Below are 21,010 nucleotides of genomic sequence, written 5' to 3' on the forward strand. Positions count from 1 at the left end.
CACTATCTATTTCACAGTAATTGAACTGATTTTCAGTTTTTAATCGTCTTAACATCTTTAAGGTTTGTAGAATCTAGAAGATAGAAACAGGATAGGAAATAAAATTATATAGATCTAGCTGACTCAGCAGGTTCAAATAATCCAAAGTTACTACTAAACGCTCAAAGAAATATAACAAAATTGGACTTTGTTTGCAGTTGCTCTGTATAACTGAAAGCAATAGATGACTTGTGTGTTTGGTTCTTCGTTTGTCAGATATTAACCCAAGAGCAACCGTTTATCTGGTGTTTTATCTTTTTTGCGTATAGCCTTTCTTGTTCATTTCTCAGAAAAAATTGCCATTTCTCCTTGTCGTTTTTTTTTTTTTTTTTTTCAATGAGGATTTTATTTTTTTTTTAATTTAATTTTTTTTATTTTATTTTCAATGAGATAGGAACTGAATAATCATCAATTCTCTCAAAGTATAATGCATGTTGCCTATTTAACTTTTCCTATGTTAGCTAAGCTGCAGATCCTATTATAGAATTGTGTTTCTTCAAATTCAAACAAACTTGCTGATCTTATCCAATGTGCAAATAATAACAGAATTGGGATTACTTGTCTACAAACGACTAATATTAATCAGTTCGAAAAAGACAAAATGCCTGGATACAAGTGCTACAGGAAAGATAGATCAACTAATAGAAAGGGAGTTGGGTGTTGCTATCTTTGTTCATGATTCAATTCAACATTCTCCTCAACCTTTAATTATCTACAGGATGAAATTGATGTTGTAGGTATAATAATTACCCTAGCTAATGGTAATCATCTTTCCATAAAATCACTGTATAACCCATGTGGGATTAAGGACATCCAAAGTGTCTTAGAATCTGAAGCATCAGGCAATAATACCTTTATTTTTGGTGATTTGAATGCCCACAGTCCTCTCTGGGAACAATCAGCTGGTAGCAACAAAGCAGGAAGAGGTATAGAGTACATTTTGTACAACTGTCCAGACACTTTGATTTTCACTCCATTTAACTTTCAGACCAGGTCCTTCTGTCCTTCTTCTGTGTCTGTTCGCTTCTGTGTCCTTCTTCGTATTATGATTTAGTTCAGAAGGTAAAGGTCCCGTTTCTACAATCTGAATCATTTTGCAATTGTAACATCAATTCGCGATTTATACTATTCTCCCAAACTCCACATACCTACATTTAATAACTCCAAAGGCAATTGGTCCCTTTTTCGTGAAATACTAAAGGAAGTAGACTTTTCCTTTGTTTCTTTCAATTTTGATATTCATGCCATTGAGTCTAACTTGAAAACAATCCTATTGCAGTCAGCTAAATCGGTAATACCAATGACTTAGTTATATTTTTACAATGACTTCAAAAGACCCAAGAACTGGTGGAAGGACGAGTGTAGGGTTGCAGTTCAGAGAAAAAAAAAGGCTCGTAAAATATTCAAAAGTACCCATCTCAGTTAACAGTAATCTCTTATAAGCAATCATGTGCTAAGGTGAAACTAGTTTGTAGGAAAGCTAAACAGGGTTCATGGTTGAACTATAGTTCAAGTATTAGCCTTATATCCCCAATTTCAAAAGTTCATAATTTCATTAGCTAACTTAATAGTGGGAAGTAGTCAAATGATGACCGTAAATATGATATCATTCAGGATGGCTATCTAAATGTCTTAGATAAAAAGAAGGCAAATATGTTTACTAATATCTATAAAAAAAAACTGCTCAGATATTCATTCCGCCTGACCTCCTTTTTGCACTCTTTTAGACCAAGATTTGGACCAATAGCTTTTGTTTCGTTAAACATTATATTATGACGCAAAAGATCAAATAGATGTTTGGTTTTCCAAACATAAGGTATTCCAGAAGAACAAGGTATTCTATATACATCACTTTGTATGTTCTCTAGATTTACACCTAAATTTACTAAAGATCTTGTAGTTATTTGAGTTTAAAAGCAACTTTATTTTTTTTGTTATTTTATGATCTTTTAAAACGATTTTTTAGTTATTTATCAAAATTTAAAATGGTTTTTATGTCTATTTCCCCCCAATGATTTCTTTATTTGAACATTGTATTGTGAAAGTCGTTTCTTTTAACAGAATCTAGAAATATTTGTCAAATAATATACATGATATACAAAAGATATGTGTACGTTGACTGTATATCAAAACTGAATAACGTGGACTCCATAGAAATGTTTGAGTTTTTCGATTTTTTATATAAACGTTTAGCAGAAAAAGACATGCTTTATGTGATCTAACTAGGCATTTTTGAATTTTGTCCATTGGTGACCTAGAAGTAAAAACAGTAGGTCCAAGCAGAATGCTTACTTTATGTATTTTTGGCAAACCATATATTCTAGGACAAACAAGTCATTTGAAATAGTTTGAAACACAGCTATGGTGTAATATTTACAAAAGCAGTTGAATATTAAACTGGACAGTCAAAAATTTGATAATGTAGCAGACGGATGAAATAATTTTCAAAAAAATATTTTGTGAATTCGTAGATAGTGTCTTAGGAAGGAACGTTAAAAACACTACTAGGAATATTAGTGAAATGGTTTAAGTTTAGCAGAGAAGAAGAGGGGTTTGCACAAGAAATATTTGGGTGGTAGGCTATACAAAAATTAGAGGAGTGTAAGGAAAGTGGAGAAAGCATAAAAACATGAATTAGGTTGGCGTGAGGGGAACGCCATGGATAAAATTGCGGAAGATCTGAAAGATGCTACCAAATGTCTTAATATTAAAATATTGCACTAGTGTTTTAAAAAATAATTAGAGGGAATAATCAATCTGGACTTGTCCCAATTAAGACAGAAACGAGGCCATAATTTAGTGATAAGGAAGGAGTTAAAGAGAGATGGGCAGAACATTTTGAAAACGGGTGAAACCGTGGTGAAGTTACAAAAAAAGATATAGAGAAGAACGAAAAAAGTTTACGACATTTTGAAAATGAAAGAAGATATGTTATGTGAAGAATTAATGAATGACAGTGCTAAGATAAAAACGAAAAGGCTCCATTTACTGATAGCGTGTTAAATTGTATTTTTAAAATATTTTCATGATATTATATATATATATATATATATATATATATATATATATATATATATATATATATATATATATAAATATATATATATTGATATTTTATGATATAAGTGCTTTTATGAACATGATTTATGTAAAAGTGGAAGTATCTAGCGATAAACTTCCTTCTTCTCCCAAGTGATATCCCATCTGCTCTCATACTTACCAAACAACCCGAATCACCTCCCTCCTTCCATATAAGAAATCTCTTCCCAAATGCATCTTTAATCTGTACCTACATACACTGTACCTACAAACGGATTGTACCTAGCAAACGGATTTTTGCTGTCTCATCATGCCTCATTTGAATCTCCTGGTTTCGTAGCCCTTCCTCGCTTGTTCCGCTATCAAGCCGAAATCCACACCTACTCTCACCATCTTTCCATAGCTAAGTCAGATCAAAACCATCCACCAGCTCTTTATTACACTTGACCGCAAACCATTCTTATTCTCATGTAGAGCATCTAAATGCACCACTCTACCAAGACGGAACCAAGGGATCCTCAGGAGCTTCTCCCAATACCTAGTGATAGTTGCGAATTTTCTACTTATCAATGACGTCAGCCATAGTTTCTCATGAATTATCAAATTATTGGCATTTTGAAATACTGTACCTGACACTTTCGCTTTCAACCAGCTTCGTAGCAACTTCATATCCCCAAATTTCACAAACGTGCCTGGACTATCTTAGTAAGAAATATTTTGTGGATGCATTTTCATATCACTAATCTTAGTTAGTTGACTCGCAGCCTGCATCATAGGAAGACTAGTACCCTCCCCCTCCTCCTGTATTGGCTAAATAAATTTTGAAGATACCTCTAGAATTTCAGTCATATACATCAATGCTTTCCAAAAAGCAACACAGCTGTCTTGGATAATTTTGGGTTAAAGTTTCAACTTAAATTTACTTTTATTAATATAAATTACTGTGGAATCAAATGCAAATAATTGTGCTCAAAAAAGAGAAAAAACAACAACACACGAACAAAAACCAACTACCATAATCCGCATACGTTCAACTCAAGATTTCCGCTACTCGACAACAGAAAACTACCCACCTTGTATTTTCTATAAGAACTATTTTCTCTTATAATTGCAGCTAAGACATATCTTAAAATAAATAATATTATGCCAAGATGCCACCGCGCTATTTTTTGCACATAGGGTTAAAAACTTCAACTTGGATCTGTTGTTTAATAAGGTAAGATTGCCTGATGCTACTTCAAGGACTCGAATGAAGACATTAGAAATGTACAAGAAGATATAAAACAAAAAGAAAAGGGAAGAGGAGGATATACTCCCATTATTATCCTGGTAAAAACAAATATCTTGGTAGTACTACACTCAAATCCAGGTTAAATCTCTGGCAGCAATCATTTGTCACCTATTACCATTTGAATGAAAGAAGCCTGTAAACTGTATCCAAATGCGATTAAACATATTTATTTGTAATAACGTCATAAAAGATAATATTCCCTAAAGAGTAACTCTCGAGCTCTACTACTTCTGTTCCCATTCTTCTTTTTCTTTCTTCTCTCGAAGTACTTCCTCAAGGTAAGGTGTAAGATACCTTATGTCCTGGAAAACAGAATAGACTGGAATTACAAGTACACAAATTTTGGGAGGAAATGTACGTTCCAAGACAGATATTTCTCAATGTTATCTGATTGATGTTATCTGATACTGATTGATGTGAAGAAATTACTAATTCTACGTTGGTTTGTCTTCTTTAATGACTGATGTTTGATGAGCTGATTGGATAAATGATTTAGATTTTTATGAAATTTAGAGTTATATGTTTGTTTTAGCCCTATCTTCTTTTTTTTTCTTATACTCCTCTACGGTGTTTCAGTATGCATAGAGGGCCACGAATATACTACTCTTATTATTACTCCTATTATGAGGGTAAGTCAAAATTATCTGTTTTGTTGATCGAAATATTTTTACAATATTACAATGTTACCTTTGTTCTCGTCTATTATATTATTATGCCGTCGGGATCCCGCTATGGAGTTCCAGCCCCGATTCCTTAACTTGTGCTTCTCATATTGTAGATGGCCGCTCCATTAGAGGTTTGCACTAATAAGGAACAACAAGCAGTGACCCCGTGTTTGTGGTCGGAAGGTGCATCAGGGGGCTGCAATTCATCTAAGAATATTGGGACAACACGTTGTCTTTTTTGCCAAGACGGAGTTTCTGCAAATGGATAGATAAATCCAAAAGTGGTGGGACAAGAGTTACGCATGAGAAAGGGGCTGGAAGACCATCCACGGTGACAAATGATGACAACCAATGAGCGCGCAAGTGGCATGGTTCTGTTAGACCGACGAGTGACTAGTGATGGAGATGCACACTGTCTACAAACTAGTTATGTTCAATCTAAGAAAAAAGCAATAACTCGCATGGGTTTAAAAGCCTGCGCAAGATGGGCAAGGAAAGAACTAACAGTGTTGCATGAACTAACACGCTTGGAGATATGAGGAAAGCCTTTAGTTCGCAATGCTAACCTAAGTGACGACTTCTTAGACAGAATGATTACTGTTGACGACACCAAGATCCACCATTACGAGCCGGAGAGTAAAAGGTAGTTTGCGGTCCCTGATACGCCTTCCAACACCAAAAATCGAATCCCTGATAGTTGTCCTTCATTGGTGGTAACTTCTAATGGAGCGGCGATGATGCACCTGCGATTTAAGGACTAATTAAGGAATCATGGTCGAAATTTCATAACAGGACCACAATGAAATAAACAAGGATAGAGGTCAGTAGTAACAAAGGAAGAAGAGTTATTTGTCAACATTACGGATGATTTTTGACTTGACCTCATATATGCATTGCACCTGTTTTTTAGGCAACTGATTCTGGCACTTCAAAAACAGTCCCGTCCTTACTAAACACTTAGCTTACCTACATAGTGGGGTCAGATAAAAAAAAAGAAGTTCTTTATAGAACAATAACATAGGATAATCTTTATGCAAAAGAAATGATGGCAACATAGGCTAGTGTGTAAATACACAGGTCATTTTAAGTAAACAATCTGCTTTAGCCTTTTAAGCTGACAAAATGTACTATTATAGGGCTGCAAAGGTAAGTAAAAACTTGTGATAACATACACACAAAAAGGATCATCAAACTTGACTCTTTTCATATAGACTGAAATGGTCGTTTAAGCATCCCAATTTGTTTCTTTTTGATTCCTAATTTAACTTACATTCCCAATTATTACTAATTTCTAGAGTGAAAAATATTCCAACGTTTTTAAAACCAGATTGACAAATGCTGAGCAACAAATCTACTATAACAAGAAAAAGTACCTTCTGGAGCGACCAGATTGACCAAATACTGAGCAACAAATCTACTCTAACAGGAAAAAGTTTTTTCTGGAGAGACCAGATTGACCAAATGCTGAGCAACAAATCTACTTTAACAAGAAAAAGTACTTTCTGGAGAGACTAGATTGACCAAATGCTGAGCAACAAATCTATTCTAACAAGAAAAAGTATTTTCTGGAGAGAGCAGATTGACCAAATGCTAAGCAACAAATCTACTTTAACAAGAAAAAGTACTTTCTGGAGAGACTAGATTGACCAAATGCCGAGCAACAAATCTATTCTAACAAGAAAAAGTACTTTCTGGAGAGACCAGATTGACCAAATGCTGAGCAACCAATCTATTCTAACAAGAAAAAGTACCTTCTGGAGCGACCAGATTGACCAAATACTGAGCAACAAATCTACTCTAACAGGAAAAAGTTTTTTCTGGAGAGACCAAATTGACCAAATGCTGAGCAACAAATCTACTCAAACAAGAAAAATTACTTTCTAGAGAGGATTACTCTAAGAAGAAAAAGTACCTTCTGGAGAGACCAGATTGACCAAATGCTGAGCAACAAATCTACTCTAACAAGAAAAAGTACTTTCTAGAGAGACTAGACTGACCAAATGCCGAGCAACAAATCTACTCTAACAAGAAAAAGTACCTTCTGGAGCGACCAGATTGACCAAATACTGAGCAAGAAATCTACTCTAACAGGAAAAAGTTTTTTTCTGGAAAGACCAGATTGACCAAATGCTGAGCAACAAATCTACTCTAACAAGAAAAAGTACTTTCTAGAGAGACTAGACTGACCAAATGCCGAGCAACAAATCTATTCTAACAAGAAAAAGTACTTTCTGGAGAGACCAGATTGACCAAATGCTGAGTAACAATTCTATTCAACAAGAAAAAGTACTTTCTGGAGAGACAAGATTGACCAAATGCTTCGCAACAAACCTACTCCAAAAGAAAAAGTGCTTTCTAGAGAGACCAGATTGACCAAATGCTGAGCAACAATTCTACTCAACAAGAAAAGGTACTTTCTGGAGATACAAATAACTCTGCCTGAGAAGAAACTGATTGGCAGTGTCAGAAATATAATTCCCTTCGAAAACGAATTTTTTTTTCTCTTTCAACGTCATTAAAAAGTAAAGTCTCCAACTCTCTCTGCTAAACTGTGTTTTCCAATACTCTTTATTACTAACAAATGTGCATTTTATATGCATGGTGCCTACTTGAGTAAAAAGTAACCGTTTCAAAGAAGGAAGGGATATTAAAATTTTCGGTGCTTCCAGAGCTTTGAATGTATTTAAAATATCAGCACTATTTCTATGTAGTCAAGAAGCGTCTTTAATTCTTAAATAATAATAATAAAATCAAATTGAGAGAAGGAAACACAAATCTAGTCATTGACTATTGAGTCATATGGTGAACACTGATGTCAACCCACGGAGATAGAAGGGGGAACGAAGATATATGTTTCAAAATCAGGGGGGGGGGTAAATAAATAATGCGCTGAAATTAAAATGCTATTTTGGATGTAAGTTAAGATAGCTTTTATAAGAATGTATTTCGTTATGTAAGAGTCATACATTTTTTTTTTACCTTTTCTTTTCATACCAAATAAATTTGACAAATTTGTAGTTTTCTTAATTTTTTTTTCTAAGGAAACAAAATTGTACTTTTTTTTATTATATCAATGAAAATACCAAAAACACCATTTATGAATGAAAATTCCAATATAGACTTTTTTAAAGTCTTGGGGAAGAGGGCATAAGATCTTGAGGGGTTGGTGATCAAATACTCCCTCCCACAAACGACGCCAGTGATGGTAAAAATAGGGCCACAGCCTCTGTTTCTCTGCCTTGAAAAAATTCTTTCATATTTTGTATAAAAAAAAATAGATGACAAGACCACTATCAAAATACACAAGATAGAAACAAAATACACAGCTGTCATTCTGAAGACTATACCTATTATGAACTTAATTCGTATGCAAATTGTTTTAATTTTTTGTCAACTGTAAATACCATTTCATACATGTATCAATATGCATCAAGGCTTATTTTGAAAGTAAGCAGTAATGTATATTTTCTCGTTTCGTTGCCGTCAGCTGGAGATTTAATTGTTATTATTTATGTGACACACTGTGTTAAATGCAAAAAAAAAAGAAAATATATATTTTTCAAAAGTGACAGGATTTTATAGTGGATTAAAGGTAATTAATTGGTTTTTAAGAAAAAAAATAAAGAAAAAAACTGCTGAAATAGCAAAGAAGACATATCCACATTAATGTTACAATACATAATTACTATAACAAATTTTTAATACTATTGAGTGGCTAAAGGCCAATACTACTCTCCTCTATCACTCCTTATATTATAAAGTCTCTAATTTGGGCAGCTCAAAGATTTCTAAAAAAATTTCAAAGATTCCCCAATACTACTCTCCTCTATCACTCCTTATATTATATGGTCTCTAATCTGGCCAGCTCAAAGATTTTCAAAATTTTCAAATGTTTCCTAACAATACTCTCCTCTATCATATTAAATGGTCTCTACTTTGGCCTGCTCAAAGGTTTCTCAAAAATTTTCAAGAAGAAATTTTCAAAAGTTTGAGTTTGCTATTCTTTATAATGTCATTCAAAATCAGGCACAAAAACAAAGACTCATCGAAATATTAAGCCGCCAGAGGCCAAGACACTCCTTTCCATTTTAGCCCATACAAACCTTCTATTCCAGCCATCTCCCAAGAATCCCTAAGGGTATTTAATCTTTTTTTTATCCGATTGAACAGAATCTTAGGCAACGAACCTCATCTTATCCCTCAGAAAGGCATTTAATAAAACTATAATATGACCTATATCCAGCCAGAGGACTTATCCAGGCCACTTAGACAGTTCTCTTATGGTAGACAAAAATAAAGTTGGATTGAACATATTCCATTTCAGTACCACCATCCTGATTAGTTTCTATCAGTTTCACCTTTCCAAACTGTCATGGGTGGCTACACAACTTGTTTTTATATCTCATGTGACCAAAAGAAAAATTTTAGAACTAAAAAATTAATTAATGATTTTACTTCAAAGAAAAAGTTAATTTTCTTTTCAGCATTTTTCACTAAGCATTAAATTAAATTCCAATAATTTGTATATTCAGACGATAGCGACATATTTGGGAGGCTAATCCAGACTAATCTGCAAGGAGCCTAGAGCTTGTCTTAGACAAACTGGAACATCTAGTTCATATAGAATAGTAACTGGCATTCATAGATTAATTACCTGACAAGATGTCAGATCATACAGTAAAGGGTAATACAATGAAAGAGTAGGTAAACAGCCACCGGATACCTACCAAGAAAATTTACAATCAAGGGTGATAATAGAGATAATCATAAATAAATAACAAGTTGGTCTCCTAAGTTTGCCTCCTCCAAGCCCCTTCAAGGTATCCATTGGGGGAGGCTTCATCCCCCCGATTTCTCATAGACTGAAACTTTGACTTGAAAACAACAAGACCCTCCTTGATTTTAAAAAACACATATTCTTGTCCCTACACTTTCATGAACTGATGTTACTGAACTATTCAGAAACCTTTGCTGGTAATATTTAATTATCTGATTAAAAATCAAATCAAATCTGACCAAAGATTGAATTACCTTAAATTATCGAAAATACTTGAGGCATAAAGTTTTTTTTTAATGTAGGACATGCACAAGCCACTTAGTTAATAATTCAAGATACATATTCTGAAAGGGGTCAAACCATTTCATTTTAGAAGCTCTTCTTAGTGCCTCATCAGCAAACTTATTGACGAAATTTATACTAAAACAATAAAGATAAAAAATTTCTAGCATGTCTTTATCTTTTTTTTTCTACCCAAAAAATTCATTTTAGTGATCAAAAATACCCCTAAGATAAACCCTAAACTAAAATTCTTGCTGCAAGTTAGAGAATAAAACAACAACATAATTACATCTTCAAATTTAGTCCACTGTTCTTTGGGAAGAACTTCTTTACAGACTGACAGTTGCATTGCTCTTTGCTGTCTGAATTGTCTTTCATCAAGCAGACGAGTTGGGAGACGCCTAAGGGCTTCTTTTACATCTCCTGTTTCATAAAGGCAATCATCATGCCAAAGGCCATATTGACGAAAGCCCATGGTATTGTAGACCCATTTCCTCAAAGTCTGTTTGAAGCTTCCTGAAAGTGAAGAGAATGTCAAGTTTTTTTTTTTTAAATATTATAATAACCTGTCTTATACTTGAGATAGTATCAGAGGATTCATCCAGGTGGAAGTGAAGGGGATCCAAAAAAAAGTATGGTTTAGAGCAAAGTGATTTTCTTTAAGTCTCCTCCCCATTGCAATGAGAAAGTAACCCATAATAAACAACATAGCTTAGAACAAGTTATTCAGTCCCCAAAATAACAACAAAACAAATAAAGTAAATGTGAACATCATTATTGGTAGTGTCTAGAGTTAATCTGAATATCACTGAGACCAATCTCTTCAGACTGACAGTGCAAAATATGGAGGATGAGATGTTTCTCTTTATATAAAGAATCATGTACTGAACTTATGTCTGAAGCTCCCAAACTCAGCAGGCAAAGAAGCTCTATGGGTTAGGGTGGCCCTTCTAATTAGTCATTAGTCTTTGGAACTATATAACCCACCAACCTGCCAGATTACTAGCTACCTTGAAACTTCCCTGGATTAAATTTTGGATAAACATGACAGGTCTGCCATTATTCTCCATGGAGTTTCAACATCCATCACAGTATGTGGCTTTATAGCAAAAACACTGATAAAGAGGGGTCAGACTTGTATAACCTTTCTCTTTTGTATAGGCTTGAGCAACTGTTTGAATTTCGTGCCTAACATGGCCTAAATAGATCAACTTGTCTTGATCTATTCCTTATGGATCACCCAGATTCTTTTAAGGTTGACACTCATGCCTTCACTAGTGACCCTGTTACCATCACTACATGTAGAAATTTTTATACTTCTATCCATATGAAGCACAAGCAAGAAAACTGGCAACATAAAACAGGAGTTTCGGATGGCTTAATAAACACACTTGCTTCTCAGCAATCAAGAGCCTCCTCCTTGAAGTACCCAAGAAAGCTGCAGAAAGATCCCAGCAGTCCAGAGTCAAATGTATTACAAGTTCATCTCATTAAAGCAGATCCACGTATCCAACAACGGCAGACATTAGTTCAATATCTGCTGCAAAAAGGACAAACTTGATTTCATAAAAGCCTGCAAAGACACATATCATTCAGCAATCACAGGTTCAGCAGAAAAATAAATTTGGTTCCAAGCTCAAAAATACCTTTGCTAAGACCTGAAGGAGTTTTCAAAAAGATCTTATTGTCACCTAAATGAACATCATCCCCTTACCAAAAAATTAGTGAGGGGACTATTGATTAAGACCTCAGGGCAAAGACCAAAGTTCTTGCCAAGATGTTAGTCAAATTCCCAAATCTGGAAGATAAATAGTAAAGGAGTTTCCAATTTCCCTGATCAAGCCAATACAGTCCTTGATTGTGTGAACTCTGATACTCCCATGATTCTTTGGAGTTTTTTTTTGTGACCAAATCCATGGGTCCAAATATTTTCTTGAAAATCTGCAGTGCTGAATTGACTTGACCTTTGGCATCACTATCCTACTTGTGTTTTTCCTCTGCAACCTTTCTGTGCATACACAAATCCGCCTATGTCCTTCCTATACCAAAAACAAAAGGCAAATCAATGAACATCAACTCATAAAGGCTTATCAGCCTGCTCTCTTGCATTGGTTAAATTTACAAAAAGGTTTCAAATCATTCACTCAATCAGTGCCTGAATTTTTAAATAACTGCCAAAATGAATCTCGCCCAAAGCTTCCAATGCTCGACTGTTTAATGGACCACAACCAGGAGTGGATTGAACCTCCAGCAAAAGGTTATGACATCAGGGTATTGTCATTTGAAATTGCTAAGGCTTTGGCAGAGCACGGCTTAATAACAAAACTTCATGCTTATGATGTCAGAGGACATATGTTAAAGGTGATTGAAAGATTTCTTTCAATTTTTCACAGTGGATTTTTCTTGAGAGGTTCACCTCCCTCAAATATTCAATGAGGCAGATGGGACAAGATTTATATTAACAGACTATTCAGGTAGCTAAGAAATAAACTTACCTTTATGATCAGAATTGCATCCTTAACCCAAAACTGGCATTTTTTTTTGCATTGGAAATGACCTTTACCACCATCCCTATATATACTAATTCAGGGTATATATTTGCACACTAGAGGAGGGAGGTGGGTAAAGTTCGTTTCCAAAGCAAATGCAGAATAAGTTTTGATTCAGTTTACAATTCTGACTATAGAGGCAAGTTTATTTATTAGCTACCTGAATAGTCTGTTAATATAAACCTTACCCAGAAGATGTACACCAGAGTAGTACATTGGGAAATATACTTTTCATTTTTTACACAATGACATGGAAGATAACCTTGCAAGCCCTCTGCATCACTTTGCTGAACAGCACATTTATTCATCCCAAACAATCAAAGCCTCCCTACCACAACAGACAGATCTTTTGGAAAATAAAATGATTTGATGGCTGAATAGTCAGATTCACAGGGATCTGAATGATTCCTGCTCATTGGAAAAAAGACTTGACGACCTGTCAAGGGACTTATGGGATGAAAAGAGGGAAAAAAGTGGAAGGGGATTTTGATTGCCATTCATGGTCAAAACATTCCTTTGCTCATTAATCAGAAGTGGTTGCCAAGTCACCTCAAGAATCATCATATTCATGTGCCTTGGAAGGAACTCATTTTCCATGGAGATGGGTTAGCTGTCTTTATTTTTCCATTTTCTTTTTGTTTGAACTTTCAGTTATATTTATTTAAAACAAAAAAGAAAAGTAACTTCAAGACTAGAAGCAAGTAAAAACACTTCATAAGACTTCAGCTGAAAAGCCAACTCAATCACTTTTCTGACTTCTCTAAGAGATAGATTAGCTTGCTTACCATGTCTGACTTCCTCTTTTGTATGCCCTTTTCAGCCTGCTTCCCCCTCCCCTTTTTCTTGCAATTATTCCTCAAGTCTATCTAACTCTTTTTTCTAGAGATGTCAATGAGGTTTAGCTCCCTTTCTTTCTCTTGCTCGTAAGACACTTTGTTCTGAAGCTTATTCTTTTGCTTTGCTCTCCACATTGTGTTAATATTTTGACCAAGCTGACCTAGTCAAAGTCAACAACTCTTTGAGAATAGGGAACCTTTTGGATTTGCCTCCATATGGGTTCAATTATTCAACTGCACATGGCTTTGCATTCGGGATTCTTTCTGACGTGGCAGCTCTGTCCAACAGAAAAGGTCTTCCTGAGAGCAAAAATCCCTCTTTACATAGGCACTTCCATGCAATAATGTCAATGCAGCTTTTACAAGCTTCAACATAAAAGCATACTTTTGCCCACCAAAAGCATTTGTCATAGAGAAGTTTAAATGCCAGTAATCATTGATGCATGATGATGTTGGTTCTACTGAGTTCTCAGCTTGTAGCAATACCCCTCACTTCTAACATCCTCAACACTTACTCCTACTAGGATCTATCAAGCAAGCACAACTATATCTGATGGAATACGAGCTATTTTTCTTTCCATAGGATCCAGGCCCCTAAGCAACATGACCATTAGACGAGATGGGGTACTTCTTGATCAAGTATTTAGCTGCTGCCTTGAAATGCCTTCACAGCTTTGACTGAACCCTTGTCTTTCAGCCAAGGTGAGTTCCTGCCCATCTAATGTAAGCTCAATCTGCTCACCTACAATAGTGTCCTTCAAATATTTGTCCAAGCTCTCAAGGAAACTGGTAGAAATTTCATCAGCAGAAAAGAGAATGTCAGGTTTCAAATGTCTTGCTAAAACAGTGAGAAGTGAATTTTTCAGATCAGCATAAAGAGCATGCACAAGCAGTTCATTCTTCTGAAACACTACTGCCAATTTTATAAAAAAAAGAAAAAGAAAAAAAAAGCCAATGAATACATGAATTCAAGTTCTGCCAAATACTTTGCTGATGACACAACATTCTTCAAAATGTTTTTTTTTTTATGGCATATAATGCAAAAAATACTTCAAGAGGGATGGCCACTGATTAATTGCTCAGCAGACAGCAGGACCCAACAACAGCCACCTTTTCAAGATGCACTGATTGGAACTATTGAATGGGAGACACCTTTCTTTTTCTGGTAATCTCAAAAATCCTCATATCTTGTAGAACAGTCAAGGAAAAAATACCTCAAGATGACAACAAACTTGGCTGACTCCTATCCAAATTCCTTGGGCCCTTTCATGAATCTGTTTTACTCAACTACATGTTTCTTCTTCTTCTGTTTCAGCAAACAAGGGCTTTTCAGTCAAGACTATTCAACCCTTTTCCTTTTGATTCAGTCAGCAAGATGAACAGAGCTACTGAATTGGTTGCTTCTTATTTTTCTTAAATCTGCTCAGATTTCTTTCAGTAAATATTTTGATTCTAGGAGTTGAAATATAAGAAGATAAACATTGAGCTCTGAGCTCTGTGTGCAGGCATAGTCAGATGGTTCTTAGCTGATAGCATGATTTTGTAGCATTTGAAGCACTTTAATAGTTTACATTGCAGGATATACTGTGCTGACATCAGCATATTACGTTCAAATAAGCAATGAACAATTTTTTAATTTTGATAAATTTCAATACCTGGAAAGAGGGAAGAGAGAACTGAGCCACTTGAATCAGGGAACTGATATGAAAATGTCACAAAATTTAGCCAATTTGAGCCAGACCAAATTCTTTGATGAATTTTGAAAAAGTGCTTATTGGGGAAGGGTGATAAAATCACATCATTCTTATTTAACAATACCTCTGATAATCTCCAACGGTACATGTCTCTAATGGGGATTGGTCTCCCACTTGGCTGTTCAATATTTAAAACACTTTTTGCAATTTCATCAACCTGATGGTTATGAGTTATACATGAGTGGTTTGGAACATACTGAAAATAAGTTCTTATTCCTCTTGAAGCAAGATTATCAATAATGCTAGGACAATGAAATGTGTCTATGTCCATCTTATACTGAAAAGCTGAATACAGCAACTCTAAGCTTGACAACATGTCAGAATAAACTATATATTTTGTAAATTACCAATCCAAAGGTTGATTATTTATGAGGTGATCTAATGTCATGATTATGGCATTTAACTCTGCAGACACTACAGACACATTATCATATATTCTCTCACCCATTGCAACATTAAGGGGTGGGAGAAAAGCTCCACTTGCCATCTTCTCATTCAATTTGAATCATTATTATCCTTGAACGTTACCACTATATGACCAATCCATTCCACCCACCCTATAGACCAGTGATATTCTTTCCTTAAATGGCATGATAATGTGACCCATAAATCCTGCTCACCATATAGAACAATTCTGTACTGTTATTAGCTGACAATGTTTACAACAATTAATAGACACTTTGGCCACAGACAAAGTTCCCACTGTTTTGTAGCTTCTTTCTGAACTGCAACAGAATACCATGAGACAAGTACAACTGGATTTGTGGAGAGCCTATATTACCTAAAGTGGGTTTTCAAATATATTATGCTTCAGTAATGCTTCATAATGGTGAGTTTGTGGTAGTTTTGCAAAAGAGAAAAGATATTCCAAAAGTCACAATGCATCTATTAACAATAGTTTCATGACCCTAAACAATTGTACAGGTAATAGGAACCTAGAAACAATTCAAAAAATTAGAAAGATGTATTTGTAACTTACAAACAGGTGATCAGATCTTAATGAAGTTTGATATTTAGAAGGATCTTGTGCTTCAGAGCTCTTATTTTAAATCCTGACCAGATCCAGTGACATTGAGGGAGTTGGATGGGGAATCTTATGTCTGAGATGCTTAATACAGATGCTTTTACAGAAATTACTCCATATATGAAAGGGGTTTTTCCTCCTCAACGCCCCACTTTTTATGCTAAACTTTGACTCTTTCTGTTAACTTTACTTTTTAAAACAGTAAAAAACTTTAGCGTAAAGAGCAGGGTGTTGAGGAGGAAAAGGCCCTTTCATATACAGAGTAATTTCTGTTCATTTTAAGTTTTAATGTTGCTCCTTACTTTCAGTTAAAAACACTTGTTTTTTTATATTTAATTTATACCATAGTTTTATAAATATATATTTAAAATTAGCAAAATAAACCAAAAATAAGCCCTTAATAAACATTAATTACAACACAACTATCCAGAAAAGAAGTTTTACAAAGGAAAGTAAAGAACCATTTTAAACTTAAGACAAGCATCAATACATTCCTATGATATTTAAAGCTCAATGTTTCATTAGAAACCAGGAAAGGAAAATACATAATTAATGAAAAAATCAAATAGCTGAGAAAATGAGAATTTTGTCAGCCAGAAGCAAAATATGAAGAAAAAAATCAAGCAAATATTTCGACAAGGACCCTCTGAATAATGGAAGTGTTTTCAAACAAAATGAAGTGGTGAGGGTTATTGTGCATGTTTTGGGCCAAGACAGAATCAAAATTCTTGGGCCTTTGGTGCAAACTATGACTTTGTTGATTGAATATTTGCGTTTCAACAACCCCTTTCCCAATTGTTGACGTTTTACCAATATAGAAGATTTAGAGATGTTACACACCCCTTAAAATTTGAAAACTGGCATTTTTCACATTTTTAAATCTCTTTCATTGGGTGGTATCCAGGAAATTTTTAGTGGGGAAGGGGTATTAACAATTTTTTGAGGAATGTTTATAAAAAAAAACTATGAAACACATGAAAGACTTGTTTATATTCATTTTGTTACATTTTTATGAGTCAGAGAAAGGTTTCAGACCTTTTTATACCCTTTAGCCCTCCTGGATATGGATTGTTTTTTCCTAGCCTATTCAAATTTAAAGGGAAAAGATTGTATTAATTTTCTCACAACCTCCCACATATTTACATTCTCATTAAAACAAACAGTCTTCTCAATATTTGAACTCCACATTAATTACTCTTTGGAATAACATATGACACATGGAAAGGTAATTATGAGTGACATAACAATTCCTCAGAAGCCAGAACAGCTTTCCGGGATCTGAGAGGAGCTTTTGATGAAGTTATAAGGTAATTTAGCTTTTTATTTTTAAAATATTTGTGAAAAATTTATAATGAAGGAAATATTGTTAAAGACTGCTAACAAATCCATAAGTTGTTCATAAGTCTTCTTTGTGTTTGTTGAATTGAGAGATCCAGTCTAAGACAGTGTCAAATCACAAAATTTAGGAGGTGTAAAATGCATTTTGAAAATATAGCAGGGGGGGGGGGAATTTGTTGTTCTTTTTCAAAGAAAACACAAATTAAGGCATTTCCAATGAAAATCTAAAAAAAATCTAGAGGGGGAGTATGGGGTGGTTCCCTTGTCCCTCCTGTAATTGACACCACTGGTCTCAGGTTTCTGTTTCACCTCTCTTCAGGTTTTTAATAATCATTATTGAGCATAATCAACAGAATTAAATAAAAAAATTAAACTAAATAAAAAAACAAGTTTTTTTTAACTGAAAATAAGGAGCAACATTGAAACTTAAAATAGTTTTATGAAACTATTTAGTGTATATGAAAGGGCTTTTTCCTCCTCAACACCCTGCTCTAAAACTTTTTTACTGTTCTAAAGAGTAAAGTTAACAGAAAGAGTCAAACTTTAGCATAAAAAGTGGGGCATTGAGGAGGAAAAACCCCTTTCATATACAGAGTAATTTCTGTATAAGTATCTGTATTAAGCATCTCAGACATAAGATCTTTCTATATATCAAGTTTCACTAAGTTCTGGCCACCCATTTGCAAGATAAAGATACTTCAATTTTCATGTCTTCCAAGATTTAGGGTTTCCCCATCCAACACCCCTTAAATCCAACTCCTGGGTTTAAAACAAGAGCTCTGAAACACAAGGTCCTTCTAAATATCAAACTTCATTAAGATCTGATCACCTGTTCATAAGTTACAAATACATCTTTCTAATTTTTCAAATCACCCCCCCCCCCAACTCCTCCAAAGAGAGCAGATCTGCTATGGTTGTGTCAATCATGTATTTAGTACTTGTGCTTATTTTTTCTCACTAAATTTCTGTTTTGCCTCTCTTCAGGTTTCTAAGAATCATTATTGGGCCTTCTTGAAGAAACTGACTTTCTCTATGCTGTTATGATATACAAAATAGATGTTCTTGACACACATATAACATAAGCCTTACCCAATTGTAGCAACTAATCATAATATGGGTAAAATTCTAGTTAATTGACTTCTTGCTATCTCAGAAAGGGTTTAGGTTAGGAAAATGAAACTTTCAGGGATGGGTCTACAGGCTAAAGTATGTCTGGGGAAGGTATTTTGAAGTACCCACCTCTACTCCTTCTCCCTCTAGAGGGCCCTGAAATTTGCCTACATGACAGGTAGCCTAGGCAAATTGACAAAAGAACATTTTACCTTAATTTTCAGTTACTAGTTGCTTTTTCCCTGCCTTTAGTTCTAAAAATGTGATTTCTGTTATTTGAGTAGAATTTTGAGCCATATAAATGTTTTTTTTTTCAAAATTTAGGAAATGTATTTGCATATCTTTAAAACCTTATAAAATGGAATTGAGCAAAGTTATGAAGGTGAAAACAATTTTGTTGTACTTCAATTAAGCAGAAGATCTATTTTGCAAGGTTTCACTTTTATAAAACACATGTTTTTAAAGGTCATCAAAGGTCAGGGCCCTCTAAAGGGAGCAGGAGTGGAGGTAGGCTAGTTGCTTCAAAATACCTTCCCAGGATGTACTTTAGTCTGTAGATTCATCCCTGAAAGTTTCATTTTCCTAACCTGAACCCTTTCTGAGATAGCAAGAAATCAATTAACTAGAATGTTACCTAATTTGGAATGAGAGACCCCTTAAATCACCCCTGTTTAAAGGCCTTTAGATAAAACACTTCAAAACATTGTTATCTCAACTTGACCAAAGGGTTCCTTTAAATGCCCACATTCCAGTCTTAACCATACCATAAAAGGTAAGAATTGTACTTCAATACAGGTGATCTAATTATGGAATATAGTAGCTTAAAAAACAGTGAAAAGTTGAGTTTTTCTAAGGCAAGCAAGGATTTACACTTTTAATAGTAATAAAGGATCAAATTTGACCAAAATATAAGCTGTAATGCACAAAAAGCTGCATTATATAGAGGAGGGGGAAGGGGTATAGTTAGGGACCTCAAAATAACTTTCCAAGATAGCAAGAAGTCAATGGACTAGAATTTTACCATTTTTTCCAAGAGTCACAGGGTGGAGTCCCACATGAATTTAGGAACTTCAAAATTTAATGAAAATTTCGATTTAATTACCATACTTTCTTTCTAGATTATCAATTACCATGCACTAGGATAGGCATTTACCCAGGCAAGCACCAAAGTTAACATGGAAACATGTAGGCTAATTGTTATTCAAGCATTGAGAATGTCTTAGGCTACTGTTTATTGAACTCTTGACTGTCACCAAATACGAGTTTACATAAACAGAGGCTATGCAAACTTATACATACAAAACGACCTAAACAAATAGAAAGGAAAAAATAACCTTGTTGAGCAACAGCTTTGGCTACTTTGCTGGCCATGATATTTTCAATTGTGTAGGGTAATTTTATTTTTTAAATGAAATTTACAAATATATTAGTAAAAATATTATGAAAATTAGCTTGTGAAATCAAAATAATTTTTTAAAAATAATTGAAATTTCTTTTTTATTATTTTTTATATAACTTTTGTTAAAATCTAAGGTATAATAATCTAAAAACTAGCGATAAACATGTATAAATTTTATAGGACATTGTCGACGCAATAGCAGAATAGAAATAAAAACATCAGCCAAATTGCAAGTTAAGGATACCACTTACGTTTTAGAATTATGTCATTGCGTTGCGGCTAAATAGTAGCCGTGCTCTTCACTGTAACAAGACTATGGAAAGACGAATAGAACTAAAGACTGTTAAATCAAAAGCCTATATCCAAGAGAAGGAGCAGGCTATTTTAGTTTTATAGTAGTTTTGCATTAGCTATGTGTTCCAATTACGCTAGTTCACTTCACATACGTCAATGTTAGTCCTTAACTGGTCAGACATTTTTACATTATCTTTCCGGTTGGAGAGGGTAAAATTTTATCCCTAATTTTAAGATTAGCCGGTAACAAACTATTTCAGATATTAAACTGAGGTTCCATTGATGATAAATACAAACCAAAAGAGTATTTGGGAGTAAAAGGAAATCTCTAAATACAGCTTTAGTACTTTTTCCATCAGATTTATTTGCAAAAAGCTTTCTTGAAGACTCAGCAGATCCTTGGAACTTGTCAATTGGCTACTTGAGGACAAAGTAAACATTGCTTGGAATTACGACCAAATTTAGATGACGTACTAGCTGAACTAAAATCTGATGACTTTTTAAGCTTTTTATGCATTAGAGAGCAAAGCTATTAGGTCAGCAAATTGACAGTTATGAGGGCTTTCGTGTGTAGGTTGACGAGTGATAGACCCAAATTAATTAAATTCTTCCT

The 21,010-nt window shown here is 34.4% G+C and overlaps 1 protein-coding gene across 1 annotated transcript; it reads right to left on the reverse strand.

Moving 5' to 3' along the window:
* Positions 1-4,520: 4,520 nt before the first annotated feature.
* Positions 4,521-20,279, reverse strand: LOC136038572 (cytochrome b-c1 complex subunit 7-like). Its single transcript, XM_065721751.1, has 3 exons — positions 20,039-20,279; positions 10,383-10,609; positions 4,521-4,671 (listed from the first exon to the last, which is right to left on the reverse strand). Exons 1-3 carry the CDS (start codon positions 20,073-20,075, stop codon positions 4,594-4,596), a joined length of 342 nt encoding a protein of 113 aa, XP_065577823.1. The 5' UTR covers positions 20,076-20,279; the 3' UTR covers positions 4,521-4,593.
* Between the last annotated feature and the right edge of the window lie 731 nt (positions 20,280-21,010).

Source organism: Artemia franciscana, chromosome 18 (assembly GCF_032884065.1).
Source record: "Artemia franciscana chromosome 18, ASM3288406v1, whole genome shotgun sequence".
NCBI lineage: Eukaryota > Metazoa > Arthropoda > Branchiopoda > Anostraca > Artemiidae > Artemia > Artemia franciscana.

Coding starts and splice junctions, on each gene's coding strand:
- LOC136038572 (XM_065721751.1), bottom strand. CDS start 20,075: ATGGCCAGCAAAGTAGCCAAAGCTGTTGCTCAACAAG. Junction 10,610..20,038: donor CAAAGCTGTTGCTCAACAAG/GTTATTTTTTCC, acceptor CTTCACTTTCAG/GAAGCTTCAAACAGACTTTG. Junction 4,672..10,382: donor AGTGGACTAAATTTGAAGAT/GTAATTATGTTG, acceptor TCTGTTTTCCAG/GACATAAGGTATCTTACACC.